We start from the raw sequence: 24,833 nt of genomic DNA, 5'->3' as shown, positions 1-24,833 counted from the left end.
CTTTTTATATATGTTCATTTTCCAAGCTAAATAAAAGTCACAATTCAGGAAAAAAAACACATTTAAACTTGTAAATATCATAAGGTTGGATGTACATGGAGATGCATTTGTCGAGAAAATTGTAAGAAAATGTGTCAAATCTCCAGAATAATGGCATATAATTCCCCTGAATAAATCACAACTGAGCACAAAGTAAACAAGGCTGACTGAGGTTGAAAAAAAAGCATGCAAAGCAGGTGAGATTTTACCTGTACACCATTCACTACAGGTTCTCACTCAGGCAGCCATATTGGAATGTCCTTAACACAAAACCATTGTCTAAATCATACAAAAACAACAAAACAACTTCTCAGTATGCAGGCTGGAAGCATTATGAGCAAGAGACATGCTTTTTAGCTCACCTGGTCCGAAGGACCAAGATGAGCTTATGCCATACTGTGGCGTCCGTCGTCCGTCGTCTGTACGTCAACAATTGCTTTAAATGACTACTTCTTCTTAACCACTGATTGGAATTTAACTGAATTCGACTGGAAGCATCCCTAGGTGGTGGGGATTCAAAATTGTACAAATCGTTGGGCTGACCCCCCAGGGGGCTGAGGGGCGTGGCCAAAAGGGGGCAATTAGGCTGTATAGCTTTAAGCAACTTCTTCTCTGGAACTAAGTGATGGATATCAACCATATTTGACTGGCGTCATCCCTAGGTGTTGGGGATTCAAAATTGTACAAATAGTTGGGCTGACCCCCCAGGGGGCTGAGGGGCGGGGCCAAAAGGGGCAGTTAGGCTATGTTGCTTTAAGCGACTTCTTCTCTGGAACTAAGTGATGGATATCAACCATATTGGACTGGAAGCATTCCTAGGTGGTGGTGATTCAAAATTGTACAAATGGTGTGACTGACCCCCCAGGGGGCTGAGGGGCGGGGCCAAAAGGGGGTTATTTGGCTATATTGCTTTAAGTGACTTCTGCTGTAGAACTATGCACTGGATATCAATCATATTTGATCAAAAGCATTCATGGGAGGCAGGGATTCAAAATTGTACAAATGGTGGGGCTGACCCCAAAGGGGCTGAGGGGTGGGGTCAAAAAGGGTAATTTAGGGTCTGGCCCTACCCTTGGAGACATAGTCCCTGGGTCATGACTTTGAACGGTTGAGATCCCCACCCCAAAACTGTATATACATATGCTGGGCATAAAGAGACGAATGCAGTCATGATATTATAATTGATCCTGGGGTCTGGCCACAACCCTAGGGACCTAGTTTCTGAGTCACACCTTGGAAACAGTTGAGATCACCACCCCATAACCATACATAAAATTTCTGGGCATGAAAAATCTAATACAGATAGGATACAAGGATTGTCCTTGGGGTCTGCCCCATTCCTTTGGATCTTATTTGGAGAATATTTTGCCATGATTGCTTTGATATCCAGGTGAGCGATACAGGCCTTCTGGGCCTCTTGTTTATGGATAAAAGTCTTCCAAAAAATGATGTAGTTGATCTAGGAAGTCATGCTTTTTTGACACCGTGTACTGGCTGATACAAATTTCAGAATGACAGTTTTGAACGAACTGACAATGACAGAAAGATTCAATATGAATTTATTTTTTTATGAGTTTACCTCCCGTAATAACTCTTAAATGTATTCTAAAATGTATTTATAATTTGCTACTTCAGTACAGACTAGTCATTCATATAATGGATTTGGTTCAAGAAAAATGTTTTGTTTTACATTAAAATCTATAAAATTCACAATTGGTTAAAAAAGGAAAGCATGGTGTTCTTTCAGCAACAGAACAATGTTTTGTTTTAATTTAACAATCTAGATATCTTGATATTTTGTTATGTTTAAATCATATTCCTTAATCATGTGTTATATTATTTAAGAAATAATCAACATATGTGCGTGCATTATGGTGGGATATATATCGAGGGTGAGAAAATGCTGGTAAAAATAATTAACGAAGAGCGCTTCGGCCTGAGTTAATTATTTTTCCAACATTTTCGAATCCCGAGTTATATATTCCACCATAATGCACGCACATAAGTTGATTATTTTTATTCTACCACGTCAAATGTAACTAATTGTAAAGTTTTGCTGTCTTATAAGGTGACATGACCTAGATAATTTGATATACAAATTAGACGCTGTTCTTTTGCGCGTGCAAGATTTATCACTTGATCGTGTTGCCTCGTTTGAACTATATCAATGTCAGGCCAACATTTCTCAGTGCGTAGGGTTGGGATTCCCGGATTGCGTTTCTGATATCAAGCGGATTTTCTTGGTAGTGCCAGTGATACAACATCATAAGATAGGCCTGACATGAGTTGGCATATTTAGTTGGTTGCTATGATGTGATGAAAAGTCACTGACCGGCTGATCATGACGCGACCTTCACCTTCACCGACTTTACCGGACAGCTGTGTTTTGCAACCACTGTTCAGACCGATGCTACTTTTTGCAACATTATTCTTCACACACAGTATGTACACTGTAGGCGATTGCTCGACATCACTTTGATTTTTTGAAAGCAGACGACGTTTTGCAGACCAGAAACAACTGAAGACGTGTGACGTCAGATATGATGTTCATTTCAATCAATCAAACAATGGCACGCTATCGACATCGTTCGTCAAAACATGAAATCAACGCTTGACAGTACATACACACACTGCACACATCGTGAAATGTACAGCACTACCCAGTGAAGTAAAAACAGAAGTAATTAATAATTTACCATTTTGTCTTCAGACCTGTACATTTTAAATGTCAATAATTAATAAACCATTTTCACTGCACGGACCCACATACGTTAGGTCTATAGATCCGTGTGATCTTTTGAATGGCAGGCCTGTCAAACATTTTGATCCCGCCTGACAGTTATGCTATTTTTGTTAATTCATGATAAAATACGGGGAGGTTGTTGGAACAGCATGCGTGCGCACTATTTCACGTCCATTTGTTATTGGCATGCACATGGTATATCGCTCAATAATGCACTCTTTTTCACCAACGAAAACCGTCGTTACATCACAGACGTGGTAGAATTATCCTTAATTCATTCATGAATACATGATTACATGATCCTTTATAAAAAAAAACATACAGAATCACAGTAGAATACATATTACTTTATGCTATTTACTTTTGTGTTTAATTCAGAAATATTATTATTTGTAGTATTTTAACTTGTGTTTATGTTGTTTTGCATCTAGTTAGCTAATTTGCTTATAATTATGTCAGAGAATTCACCTCGGTGACAGTGATACCCCTCAGGGTGACCCTAGGCACTGTCGCACTCTTTATGCCCCCGCCATAAAATGGAGGGGCATATAGTGTTGCCTATGTCCTTTGTGTCCCGTCCCGATTCAATGTAAACACTTAGCAACTTCATTCTTTGACAGATATTGGTCAAACTTTATACAAAGGTCAAGTATGAGTATACTACGGACATCGTTGTGTTTCAGGGATCCAAGGTCAAGGCCAAGGTCACACTTGCTATATATAGAAAATCATCAACTGATTCAATTTAAACACTTATCAACTTCATTCTTTCACGGATTTTGGTCAAACTTTATATAAAGGTCAAATATGGGTATACCTCTAACATCCTTGTGTTTCAGGATGGTAATAAGATACAGAAAAAAACATATGAATTTAAAAATCAACTTATCAACTTTAAGTGTAGTACCTTGTGTGTGTGCATGTTTCAGGGTATCAAGATCAAAGTGGTTGTAACTTTTTATAGAACACTGAAACTAATTCCACATGGCAGCGGGGGCATTTATGTCTTACAGACATTTTCTAGTATTAGTATTTATATACTAGTGGAAATACATAAGGATCTATATGGTGCGGAGTGGGCTTTTTAAATAGTTAAAGTTGTCCTAGTGTGATGTGCATCATACACAAAGCGAGGAAAAGTAAAATGATTGAAAAATGATTTTCAAACTCCCTTTCTCTGTAACAAAAAATACAAAATTGCATTGGTTCCAATTTAGAGTTAATCACCATATTCTAACAACAAACTCGTATTTATTAAAAGTTGGGTTAGTAGACAGTCCTAATTGTAACATTTGTAAAACAGAAATTGAAACGATAGAGCATATGCTATGGAACTGTGAAAAAGTTCAAATTTTACTTGTAAATTTAGAAAATTTGTTGAGTTCATTCCTTTTGAATTTAATAAAAAATCTTTTCTCTTTGGTACATATAGTCAGAAAGGAATAAAAAGTAAAGTGGTAGTATGATCATCTTTACAATAAAACAGTATATCTATAGATCAAGGTGCCTCACACCAGTACAGATTGACAAAAACATGAGATGTAACACTGAGTTTTGATATTATGTTGTCTCTGTGTTTTAGGTGATTGCCCGTGTAGTTGATGGAAGCAGGTTCGACGAGTTTAAGGCCATGTATGGCGAAACTCTTGTCACAGGTATTATACTCAACTCGGAAGAAAATAATTTAAAAAATTAACAGAATTGATACTTTCAATACACCATGGTTTAAGTTTAATGTTGTTTTATTAAAAAGAAATTTCTATCTTATTTACAGAATTTTTCTGATATTGATCACAAAATATTTTTGGAAATGCATGAAAAGAAACCATAATCATTTTAATTTTACTGGGTTTTTTTTCAAGGTTAAAATTGCTTAAAATGTAAAGTATTTTGTATGAAGCAAACAAATCAGTTTTTTTAGCTCACCGGGTCCGAAGGACCAAGGTGAGCTTATGCCATACTGTGGCGTCCGTCGTCCGTCCATCAACAATTTCTTTAAACGAATTCTTCTTAACCACTGATTGGAATTTAACTTTATTTGACTGGAAACATCCCTAGGTGGTGGGGATTCAAAATTGTACAAATGGTGGGGCTGACCCCCCAGGGGGCTGAGGGGCGGGGCAAAAAGGGTTCAATTTGGCTATATTGCTTTAAGCGACTTCCTCTCTGGTACTAAGAGATGGATATCAACCATATTTGACTGGAAGCATCCCTAGGTGGTGGGGATTCAAAATTGTACAAATAATGGGGCTGACCCCCCGGGGGGCTGAGGGGCGGGAGCAAAAAGGGTTCAATTTGGCTATATTGCTTTAAGCGACTTCCTGATCTGGTACTAAGAGATGGATATCAACCATATTTGACTGGAAGCTTCCCTAGGTGGTGGGGATTTAAAATTGTACAAATGGTGGGGCTGAGGGCGGGGCCAAAAGGAGGCAATTTGGCTATATTGCTATAAACGACTTCTTCTGTAGAACTATGCCATGGATATCAATCATATTTGGTCAGAAGCATTCATGGGAGGCAGGGATTCAAAATTGTACAAATGGTTGGGCTGACCCCCCGGGCTAAGGGGTGGGGCCAAAAAAAGTTTCTTACTTGAAAATGGTTGAGATCCCCACCCTATAACCATATATACAATTGCTGAGTATAAAGAGATGAATGCACGTAAGTTTCCAGGATGGCCTTGGGGACTGCCCCACCCTTGGAGACTTAACCCCTTGGTCATAACTTCGAAAAGGTTAAGATCCCCACCCCAAAACTATATATACAATTGTTGGGCATAAAGAGAAGAATGCAGTCATGAGATTAGAATTGACTCCAGGGTCTGCCCCAACCTCGAAGACTTAACGCCTGGGTCATAACTTTGAAACGGTTGAGATCCCCACCCAAAAACTATATATACAAATGCTGGGTAAAAAGAGACAAATGCAGTCATGATATTAGAATTGATCCTGGGGTCTGGCCACAAACCTACGGAACCTAGTTTCTGAGTCACAGCTTGGAAACAGTTGAGATCCCACCCCATAACAATACATAAAATTGTGGGGCATGACAAATCTAATACAGATATGCTACAAGGATTAGCCTTGGGGTCTGGCCTATTCCCTTGGATCTCATTTGGAAAATATACTGCCATGATTGCTTAGATATCCAGGTGAGCGATACAGGCCCTCTGGGCCTCTTGTTTTAAGAGAAATCATGACTAAATCATATTAACGATTTAAATATTTTAATAAAAGACTAGATATAGTGCAATGCAAAAGATGAATAAATGATTTGATATGAGTTTGATTTAGTATGATTGTCTTCACAGGATTTGCCCGTCTGTGGGGTTACCCAGTGGGGATCATAGGCAATAATGGAGTGCTCTTCTCTGAGTCTGCTCTCAAGGTAAAACAATAACGAGTGCTCTTCTCCTATTCTGCTCTCAAGGTAAAACAAATCTTCATTTACATAAAAAGAAAGAAGCTGTTAAAATCTGATATTAGATCACACAGTTATATACAAATATATGATGTGACATCCTGATATCATTATATACACTAGACCTACCAATACTATGTGACTGCAGTACTTGATGTGGTAGTATGTGAAAATCTAATATGAATTGTGATATGTTTTTGATGAAGCTTCATATTATACAACCAGTTACAATACTGGCACACCTTCCTGTACTCGCGCTAACGCATCACTCTGTCTGAATCTTTTCACTGGGGAACATTTTGTTATGACACTTTGAAGCAATCAATGTTGGTCAGAATTAAACAAGGAGTCAATTGACCAAAGGTCAATGTCACTGTGTCAAAGGTCAAGGTCAAATTTTGTGGGTTCCAAAGGGTCAAGGTAAAGTTTTGTATTTTTCACTGATGAACATTTTGTTATGATATTATGAAGCAAAGTTGGTCGGAATTGAAGAATGAGTCAACTGACCAAAGATCAGGGTCACTGGGTTAAAGGTCAAGGTCATTTGGGTCCAAAGGTCAAAGACAAAGTGGATCTCTGACTTTGACCCTGGCTCTTGATGGGGGAGGTATTTAAGGTGAAATAAAACAAATCAAAGCTAACAAATAAGTATTGCACCGGTATTTACATTTCTGGTAGCCCAGTAAATATGGAGGTGGAAGGAAACAAGACTCACATCATAGTACATGTAAAATGTATATTTTGCTTCCTTGCGATTCTTTTTGAAGTCTAAATGTCAAACGTCAAGCTCAGCTATATGGGCAGATTGCTTCTTGATGATTAAGGGCGATATATTGCCACAAGACGGGGCCCTTACTGACCTGTCAGTGTTCTAGTTTCACCTACATTGACCAAACTTGCTAAAGTTTTAATGTATCTTGGGAGGTAGGAGTGTCAAATTCTAAATTTGAATCTCGTGCCCCACTATATAAAGCGATATGGCCCTTTGTTAATTTTTGTACCGGAGCCTTTCTATTGGCTAAACAAGAGGAGACATATGTTTTTGTTCACAAAAACAAAATTCTAGTTAATACTTCCAGTTCTCATGCTAAGGCATCACTCTGTCTGAATTTCCTGTTCCCCTTACCTTCCCAATTTGCCATGGTTACAATGCCATTAATTAATACTAGCACACCTGCTTATGCCGAAGCATCACTCCTTCTGAATTTCCCCTCCCCCTACTAGTTCTTCAACTATGGACATTGTGCCAGCTACACCAATTATACCCGTAGAGAGTGACCAAAACTTCATCACCCTGACACTGTTGAAACTCATAACAACAAGAAATGGACATTGTCGGTGCGGATGGCGAGGGAGGTTCATAAGTTAACCTCAGTTTAATACAACCAACAGCTTATTGAAAAAAAAATACTTTGAAGGTGTTGATTGATTGATTGATTGATAGGTTTTACGTCCGCTTCACTACCGCGTATTTCGGTTATCCAGCAGACTTTTGAAGATGTGTGGAATAATACTATTGAAAGTATTTTTATACCCCCAAAACCCCAAAAGAAATGTCTTTGAAATATGCCTTAAGACTTAATTACCACCATGAACTAACCACTACTCAGATAAGAGAAGAACAAATGTGAAACATTGAGAATAAGGAAAAAACTTATATTTCTGGTTACAAATGGAATGTATTGCTTCGTGCTCGGGTCATGTGACCGGCGCAAAAAATGCTAATGTCTTTTTATCATGTTTGGTATTGTGAACAGTAAAAAACCTGAAACATCTACAAATAAATCAGCTGTATAGGTCCATTGATATACATTTTCTTTTTAAGGGAATTTATTTTCAGAGTTAACCTTTCCATTGTCCAAGTTTATGCACCTCAGCCTTTCCGGCTTTCTGATTTGATCACAACCTCCCTCAACCAATGAAATCCTCTTACAGATCTAGAGAGTCTTAGATAAGAAACATAAGACAGGTTGATTTCGACCCAAGATGTGACCAGGAATTCAATGGTGAACCTTTAAATATCAGATTGTCAAAAACTGTCCAAGTCATGCCCTCCATGCCCTATTTACCAACATGAAGAAAATGTTCAGAAAGAGATATTTATTGACTGTAGATACAAAATGTAGATGTATAGTTATGAGAGTAGAATGATTTGTGCTTTATTCCTTGTAGGGTACCCACTTCATTGAACTGTGCTGTCAACGCAACATTCCGCTCATTTTTCTACAGAACATTACGGGTGAGTTGGATTGGAAAACCAAGATTAAAACATTCCCAATCACCTGAAGCGGGAATGGAATTTTGTCTCTTATTTTTATGGCTGGTTTTTACAACTATGTATTTTGCATTCTGAAAACGTATAAGCACTCCTTGGGTATATCTTTGCCGACTGGTTTTCATTTAAGTGTCGATTGTCTGCCATACATTACTATTTTATCTTGTGTGGAACAACATGTTGATATATTCTTGTGTTTTTATCGGATATAGACAGATACCTTTTCCGCTAATAGAGCTGTGTTCATTGGTCGATATTTTTACGATAACTGTTTTCATTGGGTAGCTGTTAAAGAATTAGGCCCAGATCATGTATAGTACAGGACTCTGTTGGGTATATTTTGGATGGCCAGGTATTTTACTTTAGTCTTTAGAAGCCATTAACTGGTAGGCTCAACATTTTATCTTCTCTCTCTCTCTCTTTTTCTCTCTATGGTAGGCATATTTTTATATATACCTCCTCGTCTTATATTTAACACTAATATAACAAGACGGAACCCTGTGAACCTCCTCGAACCTCTGTTGCTCCATTGAGACATGAATGGCTGCTCCATTTAGACATGAAATAACAAACTGTTACACTCCTGTCTAAAGCGGTTTCTCTCTAAAGCAACCAGTTTGTCATTTCTGTGTGTCGTTATGATATCTTGGATTGATCAGTAACTGGGATATATAGAAGTCTCACCCAGCTACATATGTGTACACATCTGGATTACTGCACCATCAATTGTATGGCATTGTGACTATTTCACTTCACTCCTTGTTAATTAGCTCATTTCCTTGGTTAGAATTTACATTGCAGCTCCATTTCAATAAAAGTGGGAGTGAGCTAAATATATAGTTAAATGTATGTTTAACAAAGTAACCTTTATTTAAGTGTAATGCAAACTTTTTAATTTTTCCCATAATCCCGCTTCCATCTCTGCAAAAACTATTTGACAAATTTCATATGAAGTCTGATCAACGGACACAAATTAAATTTTTAAGTGTTGGTTACCTCTGCCCACTTTGACTTACATGACTCTGCCCACATGTATTGTTGTTGACATCATGGAAACTTGTCATGATCTGTGGTCATAAGGTGATAAATCCAGTGTACAGGGACATTAGTTATCAATGTCAGACTAAATAGAGAAGAATAACAGCTAATTGCATTGATATGTTTATTAATTTCCTCAAGGTTTCATGGTTGGTCGAGAAGCTGAGGCAGGAGGTATAGCCAAGAATGGTGCTAAGATGGTGACTGCTGTGGCCTGCGCCAAAGTTCCAAAGTTCACTGTCATTGTTGGTGGGTCCTATGGGGCAGGCAATTATGGGATGTGTGGAAGAGCATATGGGTAAGACACCCTCTGTACATCATGGACTGGATTTAGAGCAATGACTCAGTGAATGTTCAACAGAAATACTTGTTAGCGCTTATTTCTCAGAAAACACTAGTGAGATTTTTCACAACTTTCACATGAATGTCCCTCATAGTCCCTAGTTACACATACAAAATTAAAGACTGATAAGAAAATAAAGAAGGCAGCCCTCTTGAATTTTGAGAATTAAAGTTTACTAGCACCATGACTTAGAAATCATTTCAGGGATCTTTGTCAGGGGCTACAAAGTTTGTTCAAATTCAGATGTTGACCCTCTTTCAAGGTCGCATGGGTCGTCAAATGTATAAAAAACAAACTTCTCAATATCCAAAAAGCCCACAGTGATGATGCATGACTAATAGTTTGCTGAGCTTAAGGGTTAACAAGATTGTTCAGAATCACTTTGACCTAATTTCAAGGTCAAATGTTTGAAATATCTCTAAATAAAACATCTTCTAAATAACTAAAAAAAAATCAAAGATGGTAATATTTACCAGTAGCATACAGGGATGAAAGGCTTTCAACATTTTTAGGTCACCTGAGACAAAGTCTCAATTTACATTTTCGACTTCTTCTCCAAAACCCCTTAACCAATTTCAGTGAAATTTTGCAGAAACCTTCCATGGCCAAAAAGGTCAAAAAGTTGCCAGTTTGGTCCCCGGCCTGAGGGGCGGGGCCAAAAAGGGTCAAATTGACTAAAATTTCAAAAATCTTCTTCTCAAGACCCAGATATTGTAGAATCAAATACTCTTCATAGATGGAAGGATCTTAAGGTGCTTTACCAAAATTGTGAATTTCTTGACCCTAGGGTCTCACGTTTCCCCCTTGGGAGGGGGTAAACTTTACTATAGTTTATATAGGGAAATCACATTTTGGACCAACATTTGTTTAATTGCCATTGGAGGTAATTAAATTTAGGTTAGCATTATCAGTATTGGATAGCAGTTTGATGGTATGCACATATGAGCCCTGACTGACCCCCCGGGGCTATTGGGTGGAGCCAAAAGGGTCGAATTGACTGAAATTTCAAAAATCTTCTTCTCAAGACCCAGATATGGTAGAATCAAACACTCTTCACAGATAAAAGGGTTTTAAGGTGCTCTACCAAAATTGTGAATTTTATGACCCTGGGGTCTCACGTGTACCCTTGGGGAGGGGGTAAACTTTACTATAGTTTATATGGGGAAATCACATTTTGGACCAACATTTGTTTAATTGCCATTGGAAGTAAATCAATTTGGGTTAGCATTATCAGTATTGGATAGCAGTTTGATGGTATGCACATATGAGCCCTGACTGACCCCCCGGGGCTATTGGGTGGAGCCAAAAGGGTCGAATTGACTGAAATTTCAAAAATCTTCTTCTCAAGACCCAGATATGGTAGAATCAAACACTCTTCACAGATAAAAGGGTTTTAAGGTGCTCTACCAAAATTGTGAATTTTATGACCCTGGGGTCTCACGTGTACCCTTGGGGAGGGGGTAAACTTTACTATCGTTTATATGGGGAAATCACATTTTGGACCAACATTTGTTTAATTGCCATTGGAGGTAATTAAATTTAGGTTAGCATTATCAGTATTGGATAGCAGTTTGATGGTATGCACATATGAGCCCTGACTGACCCCCCGGGGCTATTGGGTGGAGCCAAAAGGGTCGAATTGACTGAAATTTCAAAAATCTTCTCCTCAAGACCCAGATATGGTAGAATCAAACACTCTTCATAGATGGAAGGGTCTTAAGGTGCTCTACGAAAATTGTGAATTTTATGACCCTGGGGTCTCACGTGTTCCCTTGGGGAGGGGGTAAACTTTACTATAGTTTATATGGGGAAATCATATTTTGGACCAACATTTGTTTAATTGCCATTGGAGGTAATTAAATTTAGGTTAGCATTATCAGTATTGGATAGCAGTTTGATGGTATGCACATATGAGCCCTGACTGCCCCCCCGGGGCTATTGGGTGGAGCCAAAAGGGTCGAATTGACTGAAATTCCAAAAATCTTCTTCTCAAGACCCAGATATGGTAGAATCAAACCCTCTTCACAGATAAAAGGGTTTTAAGGTGCTCTACCACAATTGTGAATTTTATGACCCTGGGGTCTCATGTGTACCCTTGGGGAGGGGGTAAACTTTACTATATTTAATATGGGGAAATCACATTTTGGACCAACATTTGTTTAATTGCCATTGGAGGTAATTAAATTTAGGTTAGCATTATCAGTATTGGATAGCAGTTTGATGGTATGCACATATGAGCCCTGACTGCCCCCCCGGGGCTATTGGGTGGAGCCAAAAGGGTCGAATTGACTGAAATTTCAAAAATCTTCTCTCAAGACCCAGATATGGTAGAATCAAACACTCTTCATAGATGGAAGGGTCTTAAAGTTTATGACCCTAGGGTCTCACGTTTACCCCCTGGGGAAGGAGGGGGGCAAAATTTATTATGGTTTATAATGGCAAATGATACTTTGAATATTACATGTTAATAACTTGATTGTAATCATAACCCTGAGTTGACAGTTTGATACTTTGAAAATTTTGAGCCAGCCCTACCCCAAGGGCTGTAGGGTGGGGCCCAAAGGAGTCAGTGTGCTAAAATTTCTTCATTTTCCTTGTTTAGAATCAGAGGCGCTAGTTTCAAATACTTTTTAGTCTTAAATCTGTATGCTAGATATTGAATAAGGTGGTTTTATTGTTTTTTGTCACTGAATAATATTTCTGTTCGTGTTAAAAACAAAATCAGCTCTCTGTATAAATATATCAGGTGACCGTAAAGGCCCATGGGGCTCTTGTTAAAAGAATGACCTTGACCTTTTCAAGGTCACATGGGTTAAATGTGTGAAAATGATTTAATAACTCAATATCGAAAAGGCTAAGGGTGATAAGATTTGGTCAGTAGCCTGTTTGGATAATGGACTATAAAATGTTCAAATGAATGGCCTATAATTCATTTTTCAGGCCCCAGTCCTGTACATGTGGCCATTATAACCTTGATCTTTTAGGCCCTGGTTCATGTACATCTGGTCACTATTATTCTTTGATCTTTTAGGCACTGGTTCCTGTACATGTGGTCACTATTATCCTTTGATCTTTCAGGCCCTGGTTTCTGTACATGTGGCCATTATAACCTTGATCTTTCAGGCCCTGGTTTCTGTACATGTGGCCATTATAACCTTGATCTTTCAGGCCCTGGTTTCTGTACATGTGGCCATTATAACCTTGATCTTTCAGGCCCTGGTTTCTGTACATGTGGCCATTATAACCTTGATCTTTCAGGCCCTGGTTTCTGTACATGTGGCCATTATAACCTTGATCTTTCAGGCCCTGGTTCCTGTACATGTGGCCATTATAACCTTGATCTTTCAGGCCCTGGTTCCTGTACATGTGGCCATTATAACCTTGATCTTTTAGGCCCTGGTTCCTGTACATGTGGCCATTATAACCTTGATCTTTTAGGCCCTGGTTCCTGTACATGTGGTCACTATTATCCTTTGATCTTTCAGGCCCTGGTTCCTGTACATGTGGCCATTATAACCTTGATCTTTTAGGCCCTGGTTTCTGTACATGTGGCCATTATAACCTTGATCTTTTAGGCCCTGGTTCCTGTACATGTGGTCACTATTATCCTTTGATCTTTCAGGCCCTGGTTCCTGTACATGTGGCCATTATAACCTTGATCTTTCAGGCCCTGGTTCCTGTACATGTGGCCATTATAACCTTGATCTTTTAGGCCCTGGTTCCTGTACATGTGGCCATTATAACCTTGATCTTTTAGGCCCTGGTTCCTGTACATGTGGTCACTATTATCCTTTGATCTTTCAGGCCCTGGTTCCTGTACATGTGGCCATTATAACCTTGATCTTTTAGGCCCTGGTTCCTGTACATGTGGCCATTATAACCTTGATCTTTTAGGCCCTGGTTCCTGTACATGTGGCCATTATAACCTTGATCTTTTAGGCCCTGGTTCCTGTACATGTGGTCACTATTATCCTTTGATCTTTCAGGCCCTGGTTCCTGTACATGTGGCCATTATAACTTTGATCTTTTAGGCCCTGGTTCCTGTACATGTGGCCATTATAACCTTGATCTTTTAGGCCCTGGTTTCTGTACATGTGGCCATTATAACCTTGATCTTTTAGGCCCTGGTTCCTGTACATGTGGTCACTATTATCCTTTGATCTTTCAGGCCCTGGTTCCTGTACATGTGGCCATTATAACCTTGATCTTTCAGGCCCTGGTTCCTGTACATGTGGCCATTATAACCTTGATCTTTCAGGCCCTGGTTCCTGTACATGTGGCCATTATAACCTTGATCTTTTAGGCCCTGGTTCCTGTACATGTGGCCATTATAACCTTGATCTTTTAGGCCCTGGTTCCTGTACATGTGGTCACTATTATCCTTTGATCTTTCAGGCCCTGGTTCCTGTACATGTGGCCATTATAACCTTGATCTTTCAGGCCCTGGTTCCTGTACATGTGGCCATTATAACCTTGATCTTTTAGGCCCTGGTTCCTGTACATGTGGCCATTATAACCTTGATCTTTTAGGCCCTGGTTCCTGTACATGTGGTCACTATTATCCTTTGATCTTTCAGGCCCTGGTTCCTGTACATGTGGCCATTATAACCTTGATCTTTCAGGCCCTGGTTTCTGTACATGTGGCCATTATAACCTTGATCTTTCAGGCCCTGGTTCCTGTACATGTGGCCATTATAACCTTGATCTTTCAGGCCCTGGTTTCTGTACATGTGGCCATTATAACCTTGATCTTTCAGGCCCTGGTTCCTGTACATGTGGCCATTATAACCTTGATCTTTCAGGCCCTGGTTTCTGTACATGTGGCCATTATAACCTTGATCTTTCAGGCCCTGGTTCCTGTACATGTGGCCATTATAACCTTGATCTTTCAGGCCCTGGTTTCTGTACATGTGGCCATTATAACCTTGATCTTTCAGGCCCTGGTTCCTGTACATGTGGCCATTATAACCTTGATCTTTCAGGCCCTGGTTTCTGTACATGTGGCCATTATAACCTTGATCTTTCAGGCCCTGGTTCCTGTACATGTGGCCATTATAACCTTGATCTTTCAGGCCCTGGTTTCTGTACATGTGGCCATTATAACCTTGATCTTTCAGGCCCTGGTTCCTGTACATGTGGCCATTATAACCTTGATCTTTCAGGCCCTGGTTTCTGTACATGTGGCCATTATAACCTTGATCTTTCAGGCCCTGGTTCCTGTACATGTGGCCATTATAACCTTGATCTTTCAGGCCCTGGTTTCTGTACATGTGGCCATTATAACCTTGATCTTTCAGGCCCTGGTTCCTGTACATGTGGCCATTATAACCTTGATCTTTCAGGCCCTGGTTTCTGTACATGTGGCCATTATAACCTTGATCTTTCAGGCCCTGGTTTCTGTACATGTGGCCATTATAACCTTGATCTTTCAGGCCCTGGTTTCTGTACATGTGGCCATTATAACCTTGATCTTTCAGGCCCTGGTTTCTGTACATGTGGCCATTATAACCTTGATCTTTTAGGCCCTGGTTCCTGTACATGTGGCCATTATAACCTTGATCTTTTAGGCCCTGGTTCCTGTACATGTGGTCACTATTATCCTTTGATCTTTCAGGCCTCAGTTTCTGTACATGTGGCCATTATAACCTTGATCTTTCAGGCCCTGGTTTCTGTACATGTGGTCACTATTATTCTTTGATCTTTCAGGCCCCGATTTCTGTACATGTGGCCGAACTCTAGGATTTCTGTGATGGGAGGAGAACAGGCAGCCAATGTTCTGGCTCAGATAACAAGAGAACAACGACAGCGCGAGGGCAAAGAGGTTAACCTGGCAAATATTACTACTATTAGCTAGAGACTTGGGGGGTCAATGGCAGATTGACTCATTTTGTCACCCTTTTAAATTAAAAAAAAATGGGAAAAGGCATTGGGGTGGATATAACAATCGACAGGTATATGTCTGCATATCCTTGGATACTCACTTAAACATTAAACTGTTTTCGAATCTGGTTCATAGGCTCTATGAATGCCCACTGCATTACAGGAAAATGACATGAACCATGTTAGCGTTCATGTTTTATTTTCCTGTAAATCAGTGGGCATTCATAGAACCTATGAACCGCATCTGAAAGCAGTTCAGTACTTATATTTACATTTTCAAGTCTCTCTGTCTTTATAAGATACAGTGGAACAAAACAATTTCCTGTGACTAAAGGTTTCTGATATAGTCCATGGACACAACCATAAAACATTTTTAGGTCACCTGAGCTTTGCTCAAATGACCTATTCTAATCGCTTTCCGTCCGTCGTGCGTAAACTTTTTACATTTTCAACTTCTTCTCAAGAACCAGTGGATGGATATTTTTCAAACTTGGTCAGAATCATCCTTGGTAGATGAGGCTACACAATTGTAAAATTGGGATTCCTACCCCAACCCCTGGGGCCAGGGCGGTGCCCCAAAGGGAAAATTAACCAATATTTCAAAAATATTCTTCTCCAGACTCAGAGGTACTACAGTCATTTTCTCTGCATGGAAAGAAAGATCATCAAGGGCTTTACTTAAATTGTAAATTTTAAGACCCCCGAGCTATCCATTCTCCCTTGGGGAGGGGGTTAAGTTTATTATATTATCGTGTTTAGTTTGCACTAAACCCAACAGCACACACAGGTTATACTCGGCTATGTTTTTTGTCGATAAAATAACAAACACTTAAATTGTCGAAAATGAGCATTTATTCTAAATGCCAGAAATCGAGCATATGTATACATCTTTGTGTTGATTTTTATAATAAGGTGTTCAAAGAACCAAAAAAGATGGGGCTTGCTTCAAAATAACAAATGAAACAAAATTTAAAACAAAGATGTGCAACAATTAGATTTTTACACAATAGTACATAAGGGTAGATACAAATTAGGGGAGGAGGAGGGTAACTGATTTTTAGGTCACCTGAGCTTTGCTCAAGTGACCTATTCCAATCGCTTTTCGTCCGTCGTCGTCCGTCGTGCGTCGTGCGTAAACTTTTACATTTTCAACTTCTTCTCAAGAACCAGTGGATGGATTTTTTTCAAACTTGGTCAGAATCATCCTTGGTAGATGAGGCTTCAAAATTGTAAAATTGGGATTCCTACCCCAACCCCTGGGGCCAGGGCGGGGCCCCAAAGGGAAAATTATCCAATATTTCAAAAATCTTCTTCTCCAGACTCAGAGGTACTACAGTGATTTTCTCTACGTGGAAAGAAAGATCATCAGGGGCTTTACTTAAATTGTAAATTTCAGGACCCCCGAGCTATCCGTTCTCCCTTGGGGAGGGGGTAAAGTTTACTATAGTTTATATAGGGAAATAACACTTTTGGGTATATTTTGACAACTTTCTGTAGGAAATTATTTTTACTTGGTGAGAATTATCCTTGGAGGTAGATGGTTTCAAATTGTAAAATTGAGATTCCTACCCCGACCCCTGGGGCCAGGGCGGGGCCCCAAAGGGAAAATTAATCAATATTTCAAAAATCTTCTTCTCCAGACTCAGAGGTACTACAGTGATTTTCTCTACGTGGAAAGAAAGATCATCAGGGGCTTTACTTAAATTGTAAATTTCAGGACCCCCGAGCTATCCGTTCTCCCTTGGGGAGGGGGTAAAGTTTACTATAGTTTATATAGGGAAATAACACTTTTGGGTATATTTTGACAACTTTCTGTAGGAAATTATTTTTACTTGGTGAGAATTATCCTTGGAGGTAGATGGTTTCAAATTGTAAAATTGAGATTCCTACCCCGACCCCTGGGGCCAGGGCGGGGCCCCAAAGGGAAAATTAATCAATATTTCAAAAATCTTCTTCTCCAGACTCAGAGGTACTACAGTGATTTTCTTTACGTGGAAAGAAAGATCATCAGGGGCTTTATTTAAATTGAAAATATCAGGACCCCGAGCTATCCGTTCTCCCTTGGGGAGGGGTTAACGTTTAATATAGTTTATATAGGGAAATAACACTTTTCGGTATATATTTTATATATTTTCAGCAGAAAATTGCTCAAACTTAGTCAGAATCATCTTGGGTAAATGAGAGTTTTACTTTGTAAAATTAGGATTCCTGCCCCATCCCCAGGGGCTAGAGCGGGGCCCCAAAGGAAACATTTACCAATATTTTCAAATTCTTATCCATTGATGACATGACAAGTATTGAATTTCACTTAGTTTACATGCTGATTTCCACATCACATCTAAACAATAAAATAAAGCTACCAGTATCTATGATATAACTCAGGTGACCGCTAAGGCCCTTGGGCCTCTTGTTTAAGGAGATTTTTCAAAATGTCACCATTGAAAAAATTCTGCACAGGTCACGTGACTTTAGTACACCAAAACATCACGTGACTACTTCTATAGGGATGGACTAGTTTAAAAAAGGGAAAGTTATCCTCCATCTGGAACCAACAAAATATAACAAATAAAAATATCATATACTAACCAGATAATATAAATTACTTTATGCACTGCATAAATACAACTATAGTTTATATAGGGAAATAACACTTGGGTATATATTTTGACATCTTTCTGTAGGAAATTATTTTTACTTGGTGAGAATTATCCTTGGAGGAAGATAGTTTCAAATTGTAAAATTGAGATTCCTATCCCCACCCCATGGGGCCAGGGCAGGGCCCCAAAGGGAAAATTAACCAATATTTCAAAATGCTTCTTCTCCAGACTCAGAGGTACTACAGTCTACAGAAAGATCATAAGGGGCTATACTTAAATTGTAAATTTCAGGGTCCCCAAGCTATCCGTTCTCCCTTGGGGAGGAGGTAAAGTTTACTATAGTGTATATTGGTAAATAACACTTTTGGGAATATTTTATCAAATTTTCAGCAGAAAATTACTCAAAGTTAGTTAGAATCATCTTTGGTGAATGAGGGTATTACATTGTAAAAATGGGATTGCTGCCCCATACCCAGGGGCTAGGGCAGGGCCCCAAAGGGAACATTTACCAATATTTTAAAATTCTTATCCTTTGATGACATGACAAGTATTGTTTTTCACTTAATTTACATGCTGCTTTCCACATCACATCTAAACAATAAAATAAAGCTACCAGTACCTATGATATAACTCAGGTGACCGCTAAGGCCCTTGGGCCTCTTGTTGCATCAGTTTGTGCTAGCTTTTTGTCATATTTTGTATTGTAACAATCAGAAAAGAAAATTTGATTATTGACATCATTTGTTAACGACACTGTGGACACCATAACATTTGAAAATTGAGTAAGCGGAAAACTTGTCATCGTCCTGTTATTTGTTGATATTGAAGAATCATTTTGAACATTCACAAAGGAAGTTAAGAGTAGATATAATATTACTGGTGAATTTCATGGTGAATGCTGGAAAGAGCGATTTTCTCGGGTCGTGACAATGAGCTAGAGAGAGCTAGAAGTGGGAAGTTGATGTGCCTGACAGTGAGCTAGAAGTGGGAAGCGGACATGCCTGACAGTGAGAGAGCTAGAAGTGGGAAGCGGACGTGCCTGATAGTGAGCTAGAGAGAGCTAGAAGTGGGAGGCATTTGTACCTGACAGTGAGCTAGAAGTGGGAAGCGGATGTGCCTGACAGTGAGCTAGAAAGAGCTAGAAGTGGGAAGCATTTGTGCCTGACAGTGAGCTAGAGAGAGCTAGAAGTGGGAAACATTTGCCTAGCAGTGAGCTAGAGAGAGCTAGAAGTGGGAAGCATTGGTGCCTGACAGTGAGGTAGAAGTGGGAAGCATTTGTGCCTGACAGTGAGCTAGAAGTGGGAAGCATTGGGGCCTGACAGTGAGCTAGAGAGAGCTAGAAGTGGGAAACATTTGCCTAGCAGTGAGCTAGAGAGAGCTAGAAGTGGGAAGCTAATGTGCCTGACAGTGAGCTAGAAGTGGGAAGCATTGGTGCCTGACAGTGAGGTAGAAGTGGGAAGCATTTGTGCTTGACAGTGAGCTAGAGAGAGCTAGAAGTGGGAAGCTAATGTGCCTGACAGTGAGCTAGAAGTGGGAAGCGGACATGCCTGACAGTGAGCTATAGAGAGCTAGAAGTGAGAGGCAGTTGTGCCTGACAGTAAGCTAGAGAGAGCTAGAAGTGGGAAGTTGATGTGCCTGACAGTGAGCTAGAAGTGGGAAGCGGACGTGCCTGATAGTGAGCTAGAGAGAGCTTGCTTCTTGCTTAACAGCATGGACCTGTGGCGTAGCATAGGATTCATCGTGATTTTTATAAAATATTTCATTTCTGCCTGAAAGTTATAGCATACTTGCCAACTTTTTGAAATTTTCATTGGGGAGATTACGTTCTCAGAGTTGAAAGCATGAAAAAAATCTGGGCATGTACACCCTAGAGAAAATTAACACTTTTAAATGGCATCTTTTTTTCAGATGAAATCATCAGATTTTTTAAAATAGGAATGGTTAAGCAAATTCACCAATTAAAAATGCTAAGTTTTAGAGCTCACAATCGGGAGTCTCCCTCCTAAATAGAGATAGTTGGCAAGTATGTTATAGAGTAATAATTTGAATATTATTGCTATGGTTTCATTGGAGGATAGTCAACTTCTCACCCAAAAATTCCTAATGAGAGTCTAACGTGGACTAATGATTGTTATGTGTGCAATTGGCCATATAGAGTAGGAAATACCCTAATATTTCTAGTTTTTAGGGTAAATGAGTCTGTCAAGAGTTCTTGTTTGCTTTTTATACATGAAATTGAAACAGAAACAGCTAAAATTGAATCTCTTGTTTGTAGTGGTCTGAGGAGGAAGAACAGGCATTAAAGGCTCCAGTCATTCGGAAGTATGAAAAAGAAGGTCACCCTTACTTCTCTAGTGCCAGGTAAGTTAACTAATAACTAATAACTATACATCTCCAGTGTCAGGTTACTGTACTTGTCCAGTGTCAGGTCACTGTACTTGTCCAATGGCAGGTTACTGTACTTGTCTAGTGTCAGGTTACTGTCCTTGTCCAGTGTCAGGTTACTGTACTTGTCCAATGTCAGGTTACTGTATTTGTCCACTGTCGGGTCACTGTACTTGTCCAATGTCAGGTTACTGTACTTGTCCAATGTCAGGTTACTGTACTTGTCCAGTGTCAGGTTACTGTACTTGTCCAATGTCAGGTTACTGTACTTGTCCAGTGTCAGGTTACTGTACTTGTCCAATGTCAGGTTACTGTACTTGTCCAGTGTCAGGTTACTGTACTTGTCCAATGTCAGGTTACTGTACTTGTCCAGTGTCAGGTTACTGTACTTGTCCAATGTCAGGTTACTGTACTTGTCCAATGTCAGGTTACTGTACTTGTCCAGTGTCAGGTTACTGTACTTGTCCAATGTCAGGTTACTGTACTTGTCCAATGTCAGGTTACTGTACTTGTCCAGTGTCAGGTTACTGTACTTGTCCAATGTCAGGTTACTGTACTTGTCCAATGTCAGGTTACTGTACTTGTCCAGTGTCAGGTTACTGTACTTGTCCAATGTCAGGTTACTGTACTTGTCCAATGTCAGGTTACTGTACTTGTCCAGTGTCAGGTTACTGTACTTGTCCAATGTCAGGTTACTGTACTTGTCCAATGTCAGGTTACTGTACTTGTCCAGTGTCAGGTTACTGTACTTGTCCAATGTCAGGTTACTGTACTTGTCCAGTGTCAGGTTACTGTACTTGTCCAATGTCAGGTTACTGTACTTGTCCAATGTCAGGTTACTGTACTTGTCCAGTGTCAGGTTACTGTACTTGTCCAATGTCAGGTTACTGTACTTGTCCAGTGTCAGGTTACTGTACTTGTCCAATGTCAGGTTACTGTACTTGTCCAGTGTCAGGTTACTGTACTTGTCCAATGTCAGGTTACTGTACTTGTCCAGTGTCAGGTTACTGTACTTGTCCAATGTCAGGTTACTGTACTTGTCCAGTGTCAGGTTACTGTACTTGTCCAATGTCAGGTTACTGTACTTGTCCAGTGTCAGGTTACTGTACTTGTCCAATGTCAGGTTACTGTACTTGTCCAGTGTCAGGTTACTGTACTTGTCCAATGTCAGGTTACTGTACTTGTCCAGTGTCAGGTTACTGTACTTGTCCAATGTCAGGTTACTGTACTTGTCCAGTGTCAGGTTACTGTACTTGTCCAATGTCAGGTTACTGTACTTGTCCAATGTCAGGTTACTGTACTTGTCCAATGTCAGGTTACTGTACTTGTCCAATGTCAGGTTACTGTACTTGTCCAATGTCAGGTTACTGTACTTGTCCAATGTCAGGTTACTGTACTTGTCCAATGTCAGGTTACTGTACTTGTCCAATGTCAGGTTACTGTACTTGTCCAATGTCAGGTTACTGTACTTGTCCAATGTCAGGTTACTGTACTTGTCCAATGTCAGGTTACTGTACTTGTCCAATGTCAGGTTACTGTACTTGTCCAATGTCAGGTTACTGTACTTGTCCAATGTCAGGTTACTGTACTTGTCCAATGTCAGGTTACTGTACTTGTCCAATGTCAGGTTACTGTACTTGTCCAATGTCAGGTTACTGTACTTGTCCAATGTCAGGTTACTGTACTTGTCCAATGTCAGGTTACTGTACTTGTCCAATGTCAGGTTACTGTACTTGTCCAATGTCAGGTTACTGTACTTGTCCAATGTCAGGTTACTGTACTTGTCCAATGTCAGGTTACTGTACTTGTCCAATGTCAGGTTACTGTACTTGTCCAATGTCAGGTTACTGTACTTGTCCAATGTCAGGTTACTGTACTTGTCCAATGTCAGGTTACTGTACTTGTCCAATGTCAGGTTACTGTACTTGTCCAATGTCAGGTTACTGTACTTGTCCAATGTCAGGTTACTGTACTTGTCCAATGTCAGGTTACTGTACTTGTCCAATGTCAGGTTACTGTACTTGTCCAATGTCAGGTTACTGTACTTGTCCAATGTCAGGTTACTGTACTTGTCCAATGTCAGGTTACTGTACTTGTCCAATGTCAGGTTACTGTACTTGTCCAATGTCAGGTTACTGTACTTGTCCAATGTCAGGTTACTGTACTTGTCCAATGTCAGGTTACTGTACTTGTCCAATGTCAGGTTACTGTACTTGTCCAATGTCAGGTTACTGTACTTGTCCAATGTCAGGTTACTGTACTTGTCCAATGTCAGGTTACTGTACTTGTCCAATGTCAGGTTACTGTACTTGTCCAATGTCAGGTTACTGTACTTGTCCAATGTCAGGTTACTGTACTTGTCCAATGTCAGGTTACTGTACTTGTCCAATGTCAGGTTACTGTACTTGTCCAATGTCAGGTTACTGTACTTGTCCAATGTCAGGTTACTGTACTTGTCCAATGTCAGGTTACTGTACTTGTCCAATGTCAGGTTACTGTACTTGTCCAATGTCAGGTTACTGTACTTGTCCAATGTCAGGTTACTGTACTTGTCCAATGTCAGGTTACTGTACTTGTCCAATGTCAGGTTACTGTACTTGTCCAATGTCAGGTTACTGTACTTGTCCAATGTCAGGTTACTGTACTTGTCCAATGTCAGGTTACTGTACTTGTCCAATGTCAGGTTACTGTACTTGTCCAATGTCAGGTTACTGTACTTGTCCAGTGTCAGGTTACTGTACTTGTCCAGTGTCGGGTCACTGTACTTGTCCAGTGTAAGGTTACTATACTTGTCCAATGTCAGGTTACTGTACTTGTCCAGTGTCGGGTCACTATACTTGTCTAGTGTCGGGTTACTGTACTTGTCCAATGTCAGGTTACTGTACTTGTCCAGTATCAGGTTACTGTACTTGTCTAGTGTCAGGTCACTGTACTTGTCCAATGTCAGGTTACTGTACTTGTCCAATGTCAGGTCACTGTACTTGTCTAGTGTCAGGTTACTGTACTTGCCCAATGTCAGGTTACTGTACTTGTCCAATGTCAGGTTACTGTACTTGTCCAGTGTCAGGTTACTGTACTTGTCCAATGTCAGGTTACTGTACTTGTCCAGTGTCAGGTTACTGTACTTGTCCAATGTCAGGTTACTGTACTTGTCCAGTGTCAGGTTACTGTACTTGTCCAATATCAGGTCACTGTACTTGTCCAATGTCAGGTCACTATACTTGTCTAGTGTCAGGTTACTGTACTTGTCCAATGTCAGGTTACTGTACTTGTCCAGTGTCAGGTTACTGTACTTGTCCAGTGTCAGGTTACTGTACTTGTCCAGTATCAGGTCACTGTACTTGTCTAGTGTCAGGCTACTATACTTGTCTAGTGTTGGGTCACTGTGCTTTTCCAGTATCGGGTCACTGTACTAGTCCAGTGTCATGTCACTGTAATATCTTATCAATGGAAATAAAGAATGTCTGTCTGTCTGTGGTGTTAATTTAGGTTTACTTTTCAATAGCACTATCAGTTTCTTCATGGAGGGAAAAGACCTGAAGGGTACAAACAGGTTTTGGGTCATATGTCAGACCCTATTGTGAAAAGCCATCCAAATTGTGAGCTAAACAAATGACAACTGAATAGTTAAGGTACAACATTTAATTACTATCGTATATATAACATATATAGAAAAGTCAACCAACATAACACATAATTGATATATCCAGCATACAAAAATACGTTGACATACAATTTGAAAACATAAACAATTGGTATTTCTGGGGCAAACTCATTGATGGTATAGAGTGTTGATGCTATCCTCGACTAAGCTGGCAATTACATGGTTCTCTATATGTGTGCAGGCTTTGCTGTTACACTAAATAGAGTGCGAGGATGTTATGAGTAGTGGTGGAGCCGTTTCCACCTTATCTACTTCTTTAGGTGCATTGCAAGCCAGACTCGAAGAGGAATAGCGTCTTATATCTTTTAACTTTATATACTCTTATGTTTTACCCAGACTGGCTGTAACTCTTTGGCTACATTGCTCCAGTCATTGCTCCAGTCTGACTGGCTGTAACTCGTTGGCTACATTGCTCCAGTCATTGCTCCAGTCTGACTGGCTGTAAC

At 39.9% G+C, this 24,833-nt stretch overlaps 1 protein-coding gene across 1 annotated transcript in view; it reads left to right on the top strand.

Annotated features, from left to right (window-relative positions):
* The window catches only part of LOC110455203 (methylcrotonoyl-CoA carboxylase beta chain, mitochondrial-like), a 44,383-nt gene that overhangs the window by 16,311 nt on the left and 3,239 nt on the right, over positions 1–24,833 (top strand). The window contains exons 11-16 of the mRNA XM_021505185.1: positions 4,365–4,437; positions 6,096–6,172; positions 8,378–8,444; positions 9,660–9,816; positions 15,568–15,682; positions 20,614–20,699. Of these exons, the coding sequence (XP_021360860.1) occupies positions 4,365–4,437; positions 6,096–6,172; positions 8,378–8,444; positions 9,660–9,816; positions 15,568–15,682; positions 20,614–20,699 (575 nt within the window). The remainder of the gene's footprint in view (positions 1–4,364; positions 4,438–6,095; positions 6,173–8,377; positions 8,445–9,659; positions 9,817–15,567; positions 15,683–20,613; positions 20,700–24,833) is intronic.

This window comes from Mizuhopecten yessoensis, unplaced genomic scaffold (genome assembly GCF_002113885.1).
Source record: "Mizuhopecten yessoensis strain PY_sf001 unplaced genomic scaffold, ASM211388v2 scaffold8165, whole genome shotgun sequence".
In the NCBI taxonomy this organism is placed as follows: Eukaryota; Metazoa; Mollusca; class Bivalvia; order Pectinida; family Pectinidae; genus Mizuhopecten; species Mizuhopecten yessoensis.
Note: the sequence above shows the minus strand (reverse complement) of the source record. Positions and strands in the feature narration are given on the sequence as shown.